The sequence below is a fragment of the Glycine max genome, chromosome 1 (genome assembly GCF_000004515.6).
Source record: "Glycine max cultivar Williams 82 chromosome 1, Glycine_max_v4.0, whole genome shotgun sequence".
NCBI classification, from domain to species: domain Eukaryota; kingdom Viridiplantae; phylum Streptophyta; class Magnoliopsida; order Fabales; family Fabaceae; genus Glycine; species Glycine max.
The window spans coordinates 29348536-29368432 of record NC_016088.4 but is presented as its reverse complement, the minus strand read 5'-3'; the positions used below and the strand labels follow the sequence as shown (position 1 = coordinate 29368432).

The 19897-nt window shown below is 31.8% G+C and overlaps 1 protein-coding gene across 1 annotated transcript; it reads right to left on the bottom strand.

Moving 5' to 3' along the window:
- Window positions 1–11322: 11322 nt before the first annotated feature.
- KTI1 (Kunitz-type trypsin inhibitor KTI1) lies at window positions 11323–12294 on the bottom strand. Its single transcript, NM_001250776.3, has one exon. It carries the CDS (start codon window positions 12075–12077, stop codon window positions 11466–11468), a length of 612 nt encoding a protein of 203 aa, NP_001237705.1. The 5' UTR covers window positions 12078–12294; the 3' UTR covers window positions 11323–11465.
- Window positions 12295–19897: the final 7603 nt, after the last annotated feature.

Sequence of the window (19897 nt, the reverse complement as noted above, 5' to 3'; positions counted from 1 at the left end):
GTCCCTACTACAAAAACTACTCAAAATGCCTCAAAATACAAGGCTAAAACCCTATACTGCTAGAATGGCCAAAATACAAGGCTCAAACGAAGGAAAAACCTATTCTAATATTTACAAAGATAAACAGGCTCATACTTAGCCCATGGGCTTGAAATCTACCCTAAGGCTCATGAGAACCCTAGGGCCTTTCCTTGGATCTCTGGCCCAATCTACTTGGAGTCTTCTATCCAATGCCCTTACGGGGTAAGATTGCATCATAGCTTGAATTCTACTTTTGTTCTAAATTGATACATTATTAGGGAGCTAATATATTATATGATAATGCACTATATCTTGTCTCCTATTTTCTGTATCTTGACAAAGAGAAAAAGTTGTTTGTTTTTCAAATGCAAAAAATCTAGTTTTTTACTTATTTTGTGGTAGGATATATATTTGAGTAAGTTGAGAATGAGTAATATTTATACCTTACAGTTTGATAACTATCATTTAAATTTGTTTCTAGATTAATATTATGAGATTGTAAGTAATGTGATATTGTAATGAAAATAATATTTTAATTTAAAATTTATATATTTTTTATAAATTGATTTTGCTTGGTTCATTGTAAAAATAGACAAAATATTAATTTTTTTGCAAAAAAACAACATTGGTTGGTCTAAAATTGATGTAAAAGGCATTTTCTACATCAGTTTTCACTAAAATTGATGTCGTAATCACATTTAACATCCGTTTTGTCAAAAACTGATGTTGTAAAGGCACTTTCTACATTAGTTTTTCCATAATCGATATAGAAAATGCTTCAAAATACACAATTCAACATCGGTTTTGACTAAAATCGATGTTGTTTTTGTAGTTTTTGTTTTTTTTACATTCCGTACTATACTTAAAAACCGATGTCGTGTAGTGTATATTAACATCGGTTTTTTTTAAATTCGATGTTAGCATTGATAATGTAAACGTCGGTGGTTTCAACATCCATCGGTTAAAAACCGATGTTGAAAGTGGAAAATAATCGATGTTAACAGACTATTTTCTAGTAGTGTGTCCATATTCTTAAACCAATCCTACGTCTTATTTTCTTCTTGATCTCTCTTAATTTAGTAAGCACAACTTTAGGGTTTGTTAGGAATCTCATTATGATCCTAGAAACAAGCAACATGCATTAATATAATCACAAGAGTATAAAAAAAATTAATAAATTAAATAAAATTTTGAATCCTTAACCTACTCCACCATGTTAAATTAGAAGTGAGAAATCTTTGATCCATTCCATACAAGGTAAGGTGTTATGCCTAATCTCAAGCACAAGAAAAGTTCATAGTCCCCAATTCTTGTAACTCCAGCAGTCACCTCTAAATTTTCTACAACATCATCTGCAAATACACAAATCTAAAAAGAGTATATTTCCATGTAATTTATGCACTAAATATAATTATAAATTCACAAATCCTTCATACAATCTATATAGTTAGTCAATAGCTAGCACACGAAAATAGCAATTGACACTCAGACATGACGCTATAAACATACACTCAGTCACATACTTCCTCTTCCATCCTATTTTTCTTCATGTCTTTCTTTTCCTAACTTATTACATCTTTAATTTTTCTCTCTTCCCTACACCTATCCTCTCAATGGCTCTGCAAAAGTGTGAGGAGGTCGAACCTTGTGTTTGCTGCCAAGATTTTCAAGTTATTGTACTGGATTTTGAAATTAAATCTTTGGTCAATTTAGTCTTAATGACCTGGAGCAAGGATGAACAACATTGGATTATTTTAGTTTTATTAAAATTAATGTGATGGTTATTAAACTTAAATGTATTAAAGTTATTGGGGATTATTTTGGTTTTATTAAAATTAATTCTCTCTCTTCTCACTTCATTAAGGGTAATATTGACATTAAAGAAAAAAGGATTTTGAAAAGGGAGTTATGGAGGAAGTTATGAAAGTTTGTTTTAGAAAAGAGATAACTTCTCTCTTCTCTATGAAATTTTCGTCTTTCACTTGGGTTTGTACACCATCCTAGAGACCTAGGAAAGGAAGGCAGAGAAGGGAGAAATATCAACCAAGAAATTCTAAAGTGCATTATGGATGCGGGTAGGTTCTCTAAATTTCTTATAGAAATTACAAAATATTATAGTAGTGAGAACTATGTTATCGATGATCCCTGAATCTTAATTTTCATGTATGATAAACTCAAATAAATTACACATAATAGTAAAATTTTCTAATATGCACAACAGTGAGAGAGCAAGTCTTATTTCCTGTTCCAGCTCCTTCTATTCCGCCGTCCAACAAAGTCGTTCTATTATTCTTGGCAAATCTGCCAATAGATAATATGTGCCACCATTTTGAATCTCTTCACCTCCATCATCGAGCACAAGTTCAAGTAGCTAAAGGTAGGTATGAGGTGATGGCAGAAAGTAGAAAGAGGGCAAACAACGTGCTACTTAGGGGTAGACATGGATTGAATTTTTAAGAATCCAATCCATATCTACTTGAATGGATTGGATCTTAAATCTATATCCAATTTTTTAAAAAAAGAATTTGGCTTCAAGATCTAGTCCATTTTTGTGAATATGGATTTGGTCATATCCAATCTATATTAACTTAAATGTTATAAGGATTTTTTTTTATTTTTTTTACAGATTTTAGTAATTAAACGCTAAAAACTGAAAATTTAGCACTTGCCTTTTTAAGAGCTATTTTCAACCGACCTTGGTTAAGACTATTTTTGATTGATCTTGGTTTAGGTATTTTCATCCTACCTCACCAAGGTAATATCAGCCAACATCGACCCAAACACTTTTAGACCGATGTTAACCAGGATTATTTTTTGGCTGACATCAATTAGTGCATTGTCAGTGGACATCGGTCAAGGATGTTTTTGGTCAATCTTAGGCAGGATTATTTTTTGGTTGAGGTTGGCTAGGGTTTTTAGTCAATGTTGGTCAGTGGTATTTTTCGATCGACATCAATTAGGGAATTTTCGATCAGCTTCAACCATGACTATTTTTTGGCTGACAATAGTTAGGGTTTTTGTGGCCAACATTGGTAAGGTTTCTTTTTGGCCAACATCAGCCAGGACTATTTATTGATCAATGTTGGCTAGGTTTTTTAGTGACATTGGCTAAAACTATTTTTTTGTTAATGTCAACTAGGGTTTATTGGTCAATATCGGCCATGACTATTTCTTTTGGTCAACCTTGACTAGGAATTTTTTTGTTGACATCAACTAGGGTTTTTCGATCGACGTTAATTGGGAAAACATTTTGATTGACATCAGCTAGAGTTTTTTTGACTGATGTTGGTTGATGATGTTTTTCGGCTAATGTTGGCCAAAACAATTGTAGCCGATGTAGACAAAAAAATAGTCTGGTTTGACATGGACCAAAAAATTCCTAGCCGATGTCGGCCGAAAAACCTACTTGACGTCGACCAAAAAATAATCTCGACAGACATCAGCAATAAAACCCTAGCTGACATCGACCAACAAATAGCTTTGACTGATGCTAACCAAAAAAACTTTAGATGACATTGGCCAAAAAATAGTCTTGACCAATTTTAGCCACAAAAAAAAAAATCCTTACTGACATTAATCAAAAAACAGTCTCAACCGATGATGGCTTGAAAACATCATAAGTTGACATCGGCCAAATAACTCTAGATGACATCGACCAAGAAATAGCCTTTACTCAAGTTAGCTAAAAAAACTAACCATAATCGTCCAAAAAATTGTATTGGATTTAAAATTTCAAACAATATCAATCCATATCCAATTAATTGGATTGCATTTGAAATCCAAAAAAAATTGATTTGAATATGAAACCAAAATATTTAAATGGATTTAAAGTGGATTAGATTGGATTCCATATGAATTGATTTTTTATATTTGGATTTTTTTTTTCTCAGCCGTAGTGTTACTCTTCATTTCTTAATTAGGCGCGTGGCTGTGGAAGGCTTTCTTATTTCAGTTGCGTGAATAAGCAACATTGCAAGAATCTAGACAACTTAAAGATGTGCCGCTGGTTATAAAGAGAGTTTCGGATTAAAAAAGAAAGGTAAATGAGGATTAAACACTAGAAATTTATGTATAATTAATTACTATTTAAAAAGACCAGCTATGAAAGGAAGTAAAATAAAAAAATATAACAATGTCTTGAGTTATGTATATCCACATGTTCACTTCTTACCAAGCAGTTCCATTATTATTTAAAATGGTTTAAATTACTCATTTGATATTTATAGTTTCACGATTCGTACATTTTAATTTTTATAGTTTAAAAGTGGTGTTTTTAGTCCCTATAGTTTATATTTTAATTCTTTTATAGTTCTTATAGTTTAAAAGTGATTTTTTTAGTCCTTATAGTTTGTATTTTAATTCTTTTTTAGCCTATAGTTTAAAAATAGTTTTTTTAGTCCTTATAATTTATATTTTAATTACTTTTTAGTTCTTATTACAAAAAATATATAAAAATAATTAATTACAAATTAATTATAAATTATCAACTATTTTTTATTATAAATTATCTTATAATAAATTAGTTACGAATTATTTATTAATATATTTATAGTTAATTGTAATTGATAATATTACTCATATTTTTATGATAAGAACTAAAAGTGAATTAAAATATAAAATAAAAAAAAATTAAAAAGACCACTTTCAAACTATAGGAACTAAAAGAGAATTAAAATACAAATTATAATAATTAAAAAAATCACTTTCAAATTAGAAAAACTAAACTAAAAGAGAATTAAAATGTAAATTATAGTAACTAAAAAAATACTTTAAAACTATAAAATTAAAAAATACAAATAATGAAGCTATAAAGATTAAATAAATAATTAAACATTTAAAATATTTGTCCTATGTATATTATATAAAGTGTAGTTTATTTTAAAAAAATAGTTTTCTATCGTTGAAAACAAAATTGGCCAACAAATCTATCCCGTGCATGTACGTACCCATGGACCAGAATAAGTAACCTAACAAACCCTGAAAACTTAAGTCATGACATAATAGACTGTCATATCTCACCAATGCATGTACTTGTTAAATGTCGTGGTGACACAAAGCAAATGATTCAATTCACTAGTTGAAAAAAAAAAAAAAAAACTAATGGAGAACACAGAACAAAGAAAGCTTTTAAGGAAAATAAAATACAGGCAAAGCCAAAAGTATATTTCTTCAACCAAGCAAGTTTAAATATATTGAAGGTCGGGTTGATATATTTATACACCTAAATTCTTTTCTCTCATTTTAACTTTATTTCTCTTCGTATTTTTTATGTGTCAGAATGTTAAAGTTAACTACGCTTCTCATCATTTCTCACATCTATCTTCTTTTCTTCTTTTTTTTCTCTCTTTCTTTCACCTATATACACCTCAAAATTAGGATGCATATTAAGCTTTTTCCTGATATGTGAGATTCAACAAATCGTAAAAACATTGCAAACTAATCATCATTATATGATGGTGCACCATCATATAAATTAAATGTTTGACTTTTATTTTACTCTTTAAAAACTTGCTTAAAATAGGAAAAATGTAAATATTTTAAATCACACTATTTTAAATTTATAAATAATTAAAATAAATTTGCACTTTGCGTTTATTCTCAATCTGTTGAATTTAAATTTCTAATATTTTTTATGCATGTTTTTTTTAAATTACGCATACCTTAATTTTTTATAGCAATTTTTAATGCCTTCTCTTTCCACAAATTAATCTTCTACAATTCACTTATCTTAATCTTCTGGTGACTTTCTCCATATACCTATTTATTTAATTTTCTCTCCTTATTTCTCATTCTATCCTCCAACTCTCACCTCCTCTGTAAACCCACTCATTTCTTTATAATTGATGGTTTAAGAATCCCTTCTTTATCTATCTATCTAAATAAACATATCTTCTTTGTCTCTTACTCCACTTTCTTTAGATCACATCCTGCCCATCGCTTGTCTGTGTCTTATGTCATCACTCCTTTGTCCTTATTTCTAATTCACACTCAACTAACGAGCACAACTGAGTTTACCTGTCGAACAAGATGATGCGGAGAATCGAGTTTAACTCCACAAAGACCTTGCTGTAGGGTCAGTGACTAATAGCAAATTTATCTTTCTCATTTATTTACTATATGTGGGGAAGGTATCAGATAAGTCAATAGACTATTCAAATCTAAGTTAGTAATCGTTTTTTTAATCTTTTTTCCTCCTCCTCTCCCAAGTTGCTATGTCTTTCATCTTTGTTTCTTAAACTACTATAGGCAAAAAAATTTAAAATCAATTCTAGAAGGCATACTCCATTGATTTCAGAACCAAAGTTTTTTGACATGATGTTAAATGCGGGAATTAAGATTCTACATTTGTTATAAGTGATGCAGAATCTGCAAATTCTACATAGGTTCCTCTGGAACCCAATGCAGAAAATGACACATTTTATGTGTCAAGCCACTTCTTACATCAATTTTGGTAATAACCAAAATAAAATATGATTCTCTACATTAATTGTCACTAAAATCACTGTACAATGTGTGTTCTTTATTAAAAAAATTGACATTCTATTTAAGATTCACCGTCCCAACTTTTAATCATGTAAGTATGTTTTTTATATACCATAACTTATATGTTGTCAGCTTTAGGTTCATACGAATCATATATTTCGAACTAAAAGTTATTAATAAAATTATAAAACAAAACCTCACAAGAGACAAAGATTTTTAATGTGAAAAATCTTTCAATGCAATGATAAAATAATGTATTATCTAGACCAAAGAAATAATTACACAATTATCAATAAATAATATAAGAGAGTCTCCAAGTGCATACAATTAGTGAGGTAGCCTTTGCTTAGTTTTGTGTACCATTCAAAATTTGCAACTTGGAGATGAAGATGATGTAGAGACAGAATTTGATTTTGATTTATCCTCATAAGTCAAGTTAATAGGAAAGAGAATAAAATTGTCATAAAGGAAAACAACAAGCAAACAAAAGAAATTTACTCAAGAGAAAAGATAAAGTTTCTTTTGCGTAAGCTTCTTTTGTTGTACATTATTTAGTGACCTTATTTTTTCTACTTCCTTTATGATACGTTCATGGAAGAAAATTGATCAACCTTTAAAGCCTAAAAAACTATGAGGAACTATAAAACCAATCTTGTAACACGAAAAGGCCATAAAATGATATGCAACACACAAGAAATCAATTTTAACTCTAAAATGGTCCTAAAGCAATTTTAAGGCTTATCATGCCCAACATGTATATTGTGTGCTATTTAGCTATCATGAGTTGGTTTTACTCTGGGTGTCAATCATGATGGGAGTGAAATCAAGAATTATGAATTCATTGCATGAAAAATGGTTAAAGATAGGGTACATGAAGGTCGTTGGTCAAAGTGTAGACATGCATACATCTTCATGTTAGTAACATCATTTCTATCACTTTAATGAGTTTTCAATTTGTATTTCACTACCATCCTCCTTGATAATTAAATAAAGGTCCATGCATGATAGTTAAATGCCACACAGTGAACATGCAAAACATGACAGGCCATAAATTTTGGATTTTTTTAAAACTAAAATTTCTTTTTTTGTGTGTTGCATATCATTTATGCCTTTCCTCGTGTTATAAGGTTGTTTTTATGGTTCTTCCTAACTTTTCATAGGCTTCTAAAGGTTGATCAATTTTCTTCAATGAGATTATCATGAACAAGGTTGAACAAAGCAAGGCACTACAAAACCTGTTGTAGTAGAAGATTACTTAGAATGAACTTAGTCATTTCTCCTAATAAAAACATTGCACTAAATCATACAAACCCATAGGCGAGACCCAAAAAGAAACCCTAACTCCACATTTATCAACATCAAACAAGATTATAACATAGTTAAAGCAATAAAACATACAAACCTCACAAGTAGGACCCAAAATAAACGCTAATACCACATGAAAATCTAGCGAAATCTCTTCTATTTTTGGCACTATCCCATATACCATAATAAGGGTATGACCAATTACAACAAACACAACACCTATCAGATAGCTCCATTTACATTATATTGCTAATCATTCTAATAATAATAGGCAACCAACCAACCATAATTAGCAACATATTAACAAATTCAACGAAAATTTCTCAAGAGCTTCGCTTTCTAACAATGACAACCAAACAACGAATCAACCAAATGGAGAGAAGAAGGGAAACATACCAATGTAGTGGTGGTGCAATATGGTATGAGGAGATGGTAGTGATGTAATATGGTATGAAGAGGTGATGGTGGCATGATCTGGTACATGGTGGTGGCATAATCTGGTACAAGAAGGCAGCACACTTGAGGTTTCAAGATAGATCAAGAGGTGGTACGAGGCGTTGGCCCAGGGTGGTCTCTTGAGGTGGGGGAGGCATTAGTGTTTTAAGAGAGAGGGGTGGTGACACGAGATGATAGCAACAAATGTGAAGATTGTCAAATGTAACATGTTGTGGTTAACTTTTAGAAGCGAATCCTACATCGATTATTCATTGAATCGATATAGAAAACTATAGTTTAACGTTTGTTCATGAAGAATCAATGTTAAAAATCAAATCTAACAATGGTTCCTATAGAACTGATGTTGACAATTAACTTGCATATAATTGTGAAATTTCCACCATGACACTTTGCCCAGCAGTTGTTTAACAACAAGTAGTGATGAATAATGTATTTCACGTAGTAGTGTTGAGTTTTTGTAGTATATATGGAATTTGATTCTTTCATTTCCATAGATAATAACATAAGCAATGTGAAGTTATACTTGTTTTCAAGAGTAAAATCACACTAGAAGATGTTAAAAGAAAAGAAATTTTAATTTAGTTAGAGTCACCATCAAATTTTATTAAATTTGAAAAATTTGGATAAACTTTTAAATTTGAAACAATTGGAAAAGAAATTTCTTTAACAAAAAAATAGATGGTCTATGAAATTTAATGTAGGTTTGATAGCATTGGCATGTGAATTGGACATGACTATTGAGTTTAACCGAGTTGGGTGTCGTTTGTTGCTTGATCCCAAGTGGTTTTGTAACATATCAGGTGCTGACAGTGACGGGGTGTGATTGTCAGTACCTAAGAAATGAGGCATAGACAAGGAGTGACTCCTAGTAGGCTTTCAACAGAAAGGTCACATACATGAATTAAATACGCATCGAAAAGAGAGAGGTCCAAAAACTGTACAGGTATAAGACTGTACAATTTAGGATGACTTATAGAAATTAGTTAGTACTGCCTATAATTACAATCTGCACATATTTTTTGGTAGCTCATCACTTAAGAATTTCATAATTAAGCGTGCTTGACTTGGATCAATTTCGAGATGAGTGACCTCCTAGGATGTTTTCAAGGAAGCTTTTGAGCAAGAAAAAAGCACGTTGAAGACTCATGTTGGTTTATGAGAACATTCATTATTCCTGAAAGTAGTTGGACATTACAAGTGGTATTCGAGTTGATTGTTGATGCCTGAAAAAAAGCTACCTATAGAGGGTTGTGACTAACAATGAGGTTGAGTAAAGTGCCATAGAGTGTGGACCATTGAGATGCCAACACTAAGGGTGGTTACAGGTTTAAAGTGGAAGCATGCCATGACTATTTTGGAAAGGCTTATGGAGAAGGTTGAAAGGGTGACTCTGTTGTTTAAGGGTGATTGTGAAATGGCCAAAAATGAGAGAATACACTTATATAATTTTTTCATTTTTTAAATTTTGCCTAAAATATACTTTTAATCATTTATGTTTTCATTTAAATTCAATTTGGTTATTTATCGTTTAAAAAATTCAATTTGATATTTTATCTTTTAAAATTGGTTCAATTAATTTGATCCTTTCCAAACAATGATCATCCTTCCATTTTGGGACACATTTTGAACCTTTATTTGACTAATATTATGGGATTTAATTTTATCTCATTAGATTCACTTAAATGAAAACTATAGAATCTAATTGATGTTCAGATCAAGAAGATTCATAATAAATATCACAAAAATCACGGGAAAAAGGAATGCCACAAGCAACTAAGGCAATATATGGTATTATATTTTTAATTTTCTAGTTGTTCGTTGAATTCACTTTTCCCATGATTTTTATCATGTTTATGTCCCTTTTTGGTATAAACATAAATTGATTTCTATATTTTTGTGTACGTGAATCTAATAAGAAAAGTTTCACGTCTAGTAAATTAGTAAAAAAAAAATAAGGGTTCAAAAGTGTGTGGTCTAGAATAAAAAAAAACGATTATGATTTAGGGAAAAATCAAATTAAACTAAATTTAAAAGATAAAAAGACTAAAATAAATTTTTTAATAAATAAATGATCAAATTGAATCTAAATAAAACTTAAAAAACTAAAAGTATATTTTACCCTCTTGAGTACAACTATTATTAAAAAAGATCAATATTTAGGTTACAATTCTTTGGTGGACGTCAACCGGAGCTTAAATTCCGAATTCATATTTTTCATTCCTAATTTCATCGTCAATCCATGAAATTGGCAACAGACATTAAAGAAGTGTTGGCGGAATCGCACATAAACAACAGCAAATATAGGGGTAATAATCTGCAACAAGATAGTGCAATAAGCTTGCAAAAAGTGTCATTTCATCAAGATAGGACTCCACACTAGGTGCTCCTAAATCACATGAAGGTTGGAACAATGGGAAAAATAAAAACAATTATGGATCAAGTTTTGTAAATTCTGTAAATAATCATAACAGGTCCTCTTCTATACAATGCCATAGTGAGTAATACAGAACAAGATTTGAATTCTAAAAAAAATAAAGAGGCTTGCATCATCTAATATAACAAAAAGTGATGAAGAGAAGACATAAAGTGTTGTGTTTTAAGTGTGGAGAAAAGTTTAATCCTTTGCATCAATGTGTAGAAAAACAATTTAGATTGGTTATTTTGAGATATGATGAAACCCTAAATAAAGATGAAAAAGTAATTATACTACTAAAGTGGATAAAATACTGAGGAAGAGCCAATTTTTTGCATTCAGCGCGCCTTTGGGGGAAGGCATAAGCTTTGATTATTTTATTTAGTCTGTAACCAATTTATTACAAGCCAAAGCATTTATTTAGTCTTACGTACACTTGTCAAAGTAATTATACTACTAAAGTGGATAAAATACTGAGGAAGAGCCAATTTTTTGCATTCAGCCTTTGGGGGAAGGCATAAGCTTTGATTATTTTATTTAGTCTGTAACCAATTTATTACAAGCCAAAGCATTTATTTAGTCTTACGTACACTTGTCAAAGTAATTATACTACTAAAGTGGATAAAATACTGAGGAAGAGCCAATTTTTTGCATTCAGCCTTTGGGGGAAGGCATAAGCTTTGATTATTTTATTTAGTCTGTAACCAATTTATTATTAGCCAAAGCATTTATTTAGTCTTACGTACACTTGTCTCTCTTAACAAGAAAGCACGTGATTTTTCACGCTTCATGCAGTTGATGATCTAAATTTCTGAAACTGAACCACTAATGGTTTGTTCTTAGACAGCACTAAACGCCTGATTCCATCATCGTCGATCTGAATCCCAATATCCTCGCATTTGTTATCTTCAGCTTGCTGTGGACAGAACACAAGCTTATAGTCATTGTATTCACGGGAAACTCTCTCAATATTAAACCAACCATCTACTGTATCGCGTGCAGCAAGTTTAACAGCTTGTAGACCCTCTCTCTCCACAATAGCCCACTCAGTAGGCATGCCGGCACACAGCGTTATAACTGCAAATGAACCAAACTTAATGCTCAAAGGATAGCCTTCGGCGATAAAAAGGGCATGTAATGGAGATGTAAAGACTAGTCCAATCCCCTTATCGAGCTCATTGGGTGATTGCACAACAGTGAGAGGGCATATTTCTTTTCCAGTTGAATCTACTTCTATTCCACCGCCCTTTCCTCTCATAACTGGCAACATATAGTATGTGCCACCGTTTTGAAGAGGATCATCATCAGTGTCGAGCACGAACTGAGCGGTGGCTGAAGGCAGGTATGAGATGGTGAAGGCACAAACTAGAAAGAGAGCAAAGAAGATAGTACTCTTCATTTCTTATTTAGTTGCGTGAATAAGCAACGTTGTTGGGTGAATAAGACTACTTATAGATGTGTGCTTGTTATGAAGGGTATTTTTAACCTCTCATCAACATTTCTCATTTTTCTTTTACGTTCTATCGCATCATATCATCTACCTAAGATGCCTTTTCATATCCAGGTGTTCACATTTTGACAAATAGTTCCACTAAAAGAAACTCAATATTTTATCATTATTTTAAACATATTTATGATATGTTATATACTACTATTTATTATAATATTATGTACTATTATTTCTTATTTGTGTTTGTAATACATATTATTTAATTATAAATTTATTTTTTTAGTATTTTATTCACCATTAATTTAGTATTATTATTTATTATATTTCTTTTTAATCTTTTTTCATTTATCGTACGTGCGGTACTTGCCTTGATATTTTTTCTAAAGCTATTTTCATATGATTACGTGCATGATACCTTTTACTTAGTTTTCACAATATTTTATTTATGTAATTTTATTTTTATTAAATACTTTTTGTGATTATAATGTTATTTTATGTCATTTCAGATTTATAAATATTTGTGTTATTATTTATGTAATATTTTAAATTATTTTATTTTATTGTGATTATAAAGTGTTGTAAATTTTAAAGAAGGGGAAAATTTTTAAAGATAAAAGCCATAAAAGAAAATCAAAATGAAAGACAGAAAAGAAATTACGAATTAATATATATATATATATATATATATATATATATATATATATATATAGTGTGGTTTATTTAATAAAGATAAATTTCTATCGTTCACAAAATTTGCCTATCGAATCTAACCAACGCGTGTACCCATGGACCATAATAAGTAACCAACAACCTTCAAGACCTAAGTCATGACATAATACACCGTCGGTCTAACCAATGCATGACCTCGCTAAATGCAATTGTGACACAAAGTAAATGATTTAATTCATAATGCAGATGAAGAAAAAAAACCATCAGTGAAGAATACAAAGAATGCTTTTAAAGAAAATAAAATCAAGTAAATGCCAAAAATTTACTGCATTAATCTAGCTAATTTAAATATATTGTAGGCGGAACTAATGTATTTATAAACCTAACTTCTCTTCTATCTCATTTTACTCCATTTTTTCTATTTTTATTTATATTTTTTATTTTAAGAAATATAAGTAATGTATTTTCTAAATTTTTAAATATTCTCAATTATTGACTATAGTTTAACTAGTTTCACTTTTTATATTATATAGTAATTTTCAATAAATTTTAATCAATAGTAAAATAATGTTAGAAAGAGTGTGTTATTTGCACTTCTCTTCTCATCATTTCTCACATCTATCAATTTTTTTTCTTTTATTTTTTTATTTGTCTATTTGTTTCTTTTTTTCATCTATACACCTGACCCCAAAATTGGGATCTATATATATGTTTAGTTTTTTTCTTATAGGTGAGACTTAACAACATGTAACAATCATCACAGTCAATTTATCGAGGGTCCACTACTAAAAACACACCTTTTTACAATGCACGATTAATGATAGTTGTCCCAAAACCATTGTCGTTTTGAACGCAGTGACAATTTTATAATTATAACTAGAATTCAAAGATGGTTATGTTAGGGTTTAATTTTTGTATTTCAGTTGCGTCGTCTCACCCCACTCACTCACACCCTCTTTGAATTAGGGTTCTCCCCCCTGACACGCCTCATTGCCTTTGTCACCCCCTCCACTGTCAAGCTATTTGTTTTTTTCTCTCTCTCGCCACTCTTCTTCTCTTCTCATCACTCCACGACGAAGATCTCGCCTTCCTTGAGGATGACAACAGCGACGATGATGACTTCGACGACTTTGCCAACTTCAACCACTCGTCGGAGGAGGCGTACAACGAGCCCAAGGTGGACGACAAGGACATCATCATTTTGAAGGAGCACAACTTCACCACTGTCGTCGAGAACAACCTCTTCGTCATGGTCGAGATCTACGCTCCCTAGTGTGGCCACTGCGAGGCCTTCGCACCAGAGTACGCTACTGCCTCTATCGAGCTCAAGCCTGACGACATTATTCTCGCCAAGGTCGAGGCCACCATAAAAAAATGAACTGGCGAACGAGTACGATGTTCAGGGTGTCCCCACTGTCATTTTGGGATTCCTTAACTCTTTAGTTGTTAGTTTTCAAATTCTATTTGGTACTTGAATTTATTTGGCAATTGATATTCGGCATATATAGTAGCAAGTGTGTTTCTTGTCTCACTAGTTGTATTTTTAATTGTGAGATGAGAAGGGTGTGTTTGGGTTGTCTGATTTGATGAGAGCGGTCACGGAAATGGAAGCTTTGGATCTTCTTACAAGGTCGTGATGGATAATGAAGTGGCAGTGGTGGTTAAGAGGACTAGAGAAATGAATGTTCCGGAGAAAGATGATTTTGATGCAGAGATGAAGAAGCGTACAAAGCTTAAACACTGCAATATATTGACCCTTTTAGCTTATCATTTCAAAAAGGATGAGAAACTAGTAATCTCTAAGTATGTTCCAAGAGGCAATCTATTGTTTTTTTTGCATGTTAAGACTTATTCTTCTTAACTTCTTCAAGTTCTACTCAACGTTTTGCTTGGGTATATGTTGTTTTTGTAAAATGTGGAATTTTAAGAAATATGAAATCCAGGATTTAATTTGCTGAAACTGGACTTTTGTGATTTTTTTTGCCTTAAAAATTGTATTTATAGAAAAATTTATCCAAATAGGACCTAAAATATCAACATCGGTTATCAATTAAAATCGTCTTAGAATTGTGACATTCTAAGACGGTTTTTCAGGTAAAAACCATCTTAGAATATTACAACTCTAAGACAATTTTTCGATGAAAACCGTCTTAGATTTGTATTTTGTATTTTGTATTTTTGTATTTAATAATATTTAATATATATATATATATATCATTTTTTAAAATATTTAGTATCATATTAAATATAATTAGATTAAAATTGTGTAAAAAGATTAATTATATTTTTAATTACATATTAAATATTTAGTATCATACTTATAGGAGAGAACACTTACATATAAAAAAAATGAATTTGACATAACAATCGATAGAACCAAAGTTATCAAACGGAGTGTGACCCTAACTGGAACATGTAGAACCAACACTTGAAAAACTCTCACAATAGAGAAACTCTCAAATTTCATTAATTTTCAAATTCTGCCTTTGGAGAATACAAGAGTTCTCTATTTACAGGCTAATCTTGAAATGCTATAATAAATTTCCACTAATATGAATTTACCAAATGCCACTAAATGAATAAATGACTATCAACATGAAAATAAATTTCCACTAGCCACTAAATGACATTGAGCATTCTAGAAAGCATTTAGTAAGGCTAAGAGAAAATGGAAAGTCACCAGAAAATTCAACCAAAAAAATAGTATGAAAATTACAAATAAAATGACAAAAATTGAACTTGGTCATTATCTAATCAATCCAATATTAATAGTCCACCAAAATTGATCAACTCAGCCCATGGATACTTCTTGTCTTGTAAATTGGGCTTCCCAAAGTGATTCTTCAAGTTGGCCTCAAAGCATCTTCATCAATTTGTAGGAAAGTGACTCAATTTGGTGCAATCTTTAATTCATAGGTCTTCTTTCTCTTTGATCCTTAGAATCAGGCCTTACAATGCTTGTTTCATCCTCTTAGTCTTTGAACCTATCATAGGACCTCCAATCCCATGTAAAGGATCATTAGACAGGATGGTTGCACCTCTATCATTTCCTCCCTCTTTGAAAGGATTCATCCTTGAATCTGATATGTTACCTACATCAAATAAAGATAGACCAGTCACATTAAAGGTAATACTTATGTTACCATATTCTCTTGGCAAGTCCAACTTGTAAGCATTGTCATTTATCTTTTCTAAAACTTGAAAAGGCTCATCTCCTCTTGGTTGCAACTTGGACTTTCTTTAAGTAGGAAACCTTTCCTTCCTCATATGAACCCATACCCAATCTCCTAGTTCAAAAATAACTCTGACGTGACCCATTTTTTGCTTGCTTTGCATATTATTCATTCTTCTTCTCTATATTGGCTTGAACTTTTGCATGTAACTCCTTGATAGCATCTACCTTTATCTTACCATCAAAATTAGCATACTCATTAGAAGGCAAAGTTAAGATTTCCAAAGGAGTCAAAGGATTAAAGCCATACACAACATCAAAAGGAGAATAAGAAGTAGTAGACTGAACAGACCTATTATAAGCAAACTCAACATGTGGCAAGCATTTCTCCAAGTTTTTCAAATTTTTTGAATGATAGTACACAACAAAGTGGTAAGTGTCCTATTTACTACTTCTGTCTGTCCATTCGTTTGAGGATGTGCAATAGTGGAAAACAAGAGTTTTGTTCCCAGCTTATTCCACGAAGTTCTCCAAAAATGACTTAGGAACTTCAAATCTCTATCACTTCTATTGTTTTTGGCAATCCTTGCAAGCACACTACTTCTTTAAAGAAAAGATCAGCAATATGTGTTGCATAATTGATTTTGGAACATGCAATACAATGCACCATTTTACTAAACCTTGTGAATGTATGAATACATGATTTTAATGACGCCAAAGAATAATCAAACAAGGTTGCTTTGAAGATTACTTCAACAAACATTCAAAGGTTAAGCATTGCTTCAAGATTAATACAAGGTTGCTTCAACAAACAAGCATTGCTTCAAGATTAATTCAAGATCAAGCTTTTGCCTCAAAACAAAGTGTTTCCAAGAGATCAAGGCTCTGGTAATCGATTACCAGGCAGTGTAATCGATTACCAGAAGACAATTTTGAAAAATCAACTCTTAGAAGGGTTTTGAAATTTGAATTTAAAAGTTGTAATCGATTACCATTGATGTGTAATTGATTACCAACAATAGAACTCTTGAAATTCAATTTGAAAAGTCATGACCCTTCAAAATATAACTGTGTAATCGATTACTAGAAACCTGTAATCGATTACCAGTGAAGAATTTCTGAAAAAACTTTTTGAAAAGACACATCTCTTCAAACCATTTTGAAATGGCACGAAGGGCCTATATATATGTGTGTCTTGTGGAAGCAAAGCTTCATGATGAATCAACAATGATGATGACAACAAAAGATGATGACAAAGGTGATGAACAAAAAGCTCAAAAGATCAAAGAACAACTCAAGTGAATCAAAGAACATCTCAAGTGAATCAAGAACAGGTCAAGAGTTCAAGAATCAAGGAGAATTCAAGACTCAAGAAGAAAGCCTAGAATCAAGAATCAAGAATCAAGAATCAAGACTCAAGATCTCAAGAATCAAGATCAAGATTCAAGAATGAAGAAAAGACTCAATCAAGATAATTATTAAAAAGTTTTTTCAAAACTTTGAATAGCACATGAGTTTTTGATAAAACCTTTACCAAAGAGTTTTTACTCTCTGGTAATCGATTACCATATTGTTGTAATCGATTACCAGTAGCAAAATGAGTTTGAAAAAGTTTTCAAATTGAATTTACAACGTTCCAAATATTTTCAAAAGGCTGTAATCGATTACAATGTTTTGGTAATCGATTACCAGTGTCCTTGAACGTTGAAATTCAAATTTAAAAGTGAAGAGTCACATTGTTTCACTCAAAAGTTTTGTGTAATCGATTACACTTATTTGGTAATCGATTACCAGTGACTGTTTCTGAAAAATCAAAAGATGTAATTCTTCAAAAAGGTTTTGACTTTTTCAAATGGGTTTTAAGTTTTTCTAAAAAGTTATAACTCTTCTGAATGGCCTTCTTGACCAGACATGAAGAGTCTATAAAAGCAAGGCTTTGTTTTACTTTTCCAATTAATCTTATACAATCCTTTACAAGCCTTGAATCTCTTTGAATTTCTTCTTCTTCTTTGTACTAAAAGCTTTCTGAAGTTTTCTGGTTTTCTAAACCTTGAAAATTTGTGCTATTCATCTTTTTCATTCTCTTCTCCCTTTGCCAAAAAGAATTCGCCAAGGACTAACCGCCTGAATTCTTTTTGTGTCCCTCTTCTCTCTTTTCCAAAAGAACAAGGGACTAACCGCCTTAATTCTTTTGTGTCTCCCTTCTCCCTTGTCCAAGAATTCAAAACGACACAGTCTGAGAATTCTTTTGATTCTTCCCATTCCCTAATACAAAAACGTTCAAAGGTTTAACCGCCTGAGAATTATTTTGTATCCCCATTCACAAAGTATCAAATGTGTAACAGCCTGAGATCTTTGTCATAACACATTGGAGGGTACATCCTTTGTGGTATAAGTAGAGGGTACATCTACTTGGGTTTGACTGAGAACAAGAGAGGGTACATCTCTTGTGGATCAGTTCTAGTGGAGGGTACATCCACTAGGGTTTCAAAGAGAACAAGGGAGGGTACATCCCTTGTGGATCTTTGCTTGTAAAAGGATTTTTACAAGGTTGAAAGAAATCCCAAGGACCGCAGGTCGCTTGGGGACTGGAGGTAGGCACGGGTTATTGCCGAACCAGTATAAAAACTCTTGTGTGTTTGTTTCCTTCTTCCCTACTCTTTTACTTTCCGCTGTGCATTTTAATTTCCGCTTTTAATTTCTGTTAAGTTTCTCTTCTACTCCATATTCTCTTAACAACAAAAGTAAAAGCCTTAAAAGAGTAATTTTTTAATTAGTAAAGGTTTAGGAATAATTAATTCAACCCCCCCCCCCCCTTCTTAATTATTCTGAGGCCACTCGATCCAACATGTCTGACTTCGAAAAGCAAGAGAGAGATATTTTAAGAGAACTTAATTGCCAAATGCTCTCTCAACAACTCTTGGGCAAAAACTTACAAATCTATTGAGAATTCATCCAGGAACTTCAAATTGTATTATCATCTCTAAAAGAGAGAAATTCCTCTAGGAACTTCAATTTGTATCATCCACTCTAAAGGAGAGAAATTTTTCTGATCATCTCAGAAAGTCAGTTGTAATCAAGAGACTGGTTGTCTCTTGGATTGTGAGAATTGGAATCAAGAGACGGGTTGTCTCTTGGAGAATCTTTGAACACAAGGGTGAGGGATCCCAAGGTGTGTTCAAAGTCTGTAAAGGATTTACAGAGATAGTGGAAAATCTCAAGTGGGTTGCTTGAGGATTGGACGTAGGCACAGGAAGTAGCCGAACTAGTATAAATTGAGTTTGCATTTCTTTCTTCCCTTATCTCATTTATGTTATTGCAATCAATTTTGTCTTGTATGTTTAAAGAACATTATTAAATTTATTGTTGTTTTTTCTTCTATATTTTGAGCCTATCATTTAGAAGGGGGTTAAAAGTTTGTTAGTGAGAAATTTTGAAACTTAATTTACCCCCCTTCTTAAGTTATTGAGGCCACTTGTCCAACAAACCTATCCATAACAACAAATATATTGCCTTTACCACCTTGAGACTGAGGTAGTCCTAACACAAAATCCATTGAAACATTAGTCCAAGGGTGATTAGGCACAGACAAAGGTGTATAGAAACCATGGGGCGTCACTTTAGATTTTGCTTGTTTACATGATATGCACTTGTCACAAATAGGTTGCACATCATGCTTCATGCTAGGCCAATAAAAATGCTCAAGCAAAATTTTTACCTTTTTTTCCTCAGAATAATTATGGCAATCAAACACATGTTCAACCTTTCTCTTCCACTCTAAATACAACTCAGGATCGTTTTTACCTTGAAACATAGGGATTGTCATCTTAAGGCTCCCCAAATGATTATCTCTTCTTAGTTCACCTCTTCGCCTTCTTCCATGACTTCTTGAAATTGTTTGCTTTAACAAATAACTTGAGATCCACTC

Excerpts from the sequence above, each read along its gene's own strand:
- KTI1 (NM_001250776.3), bottom strand. The coding sequence starts at position 12,077 with ATGAAGAGTACTATCTTCTTTGCTCTCTTTCTAGTTTGTGCCTTCACC.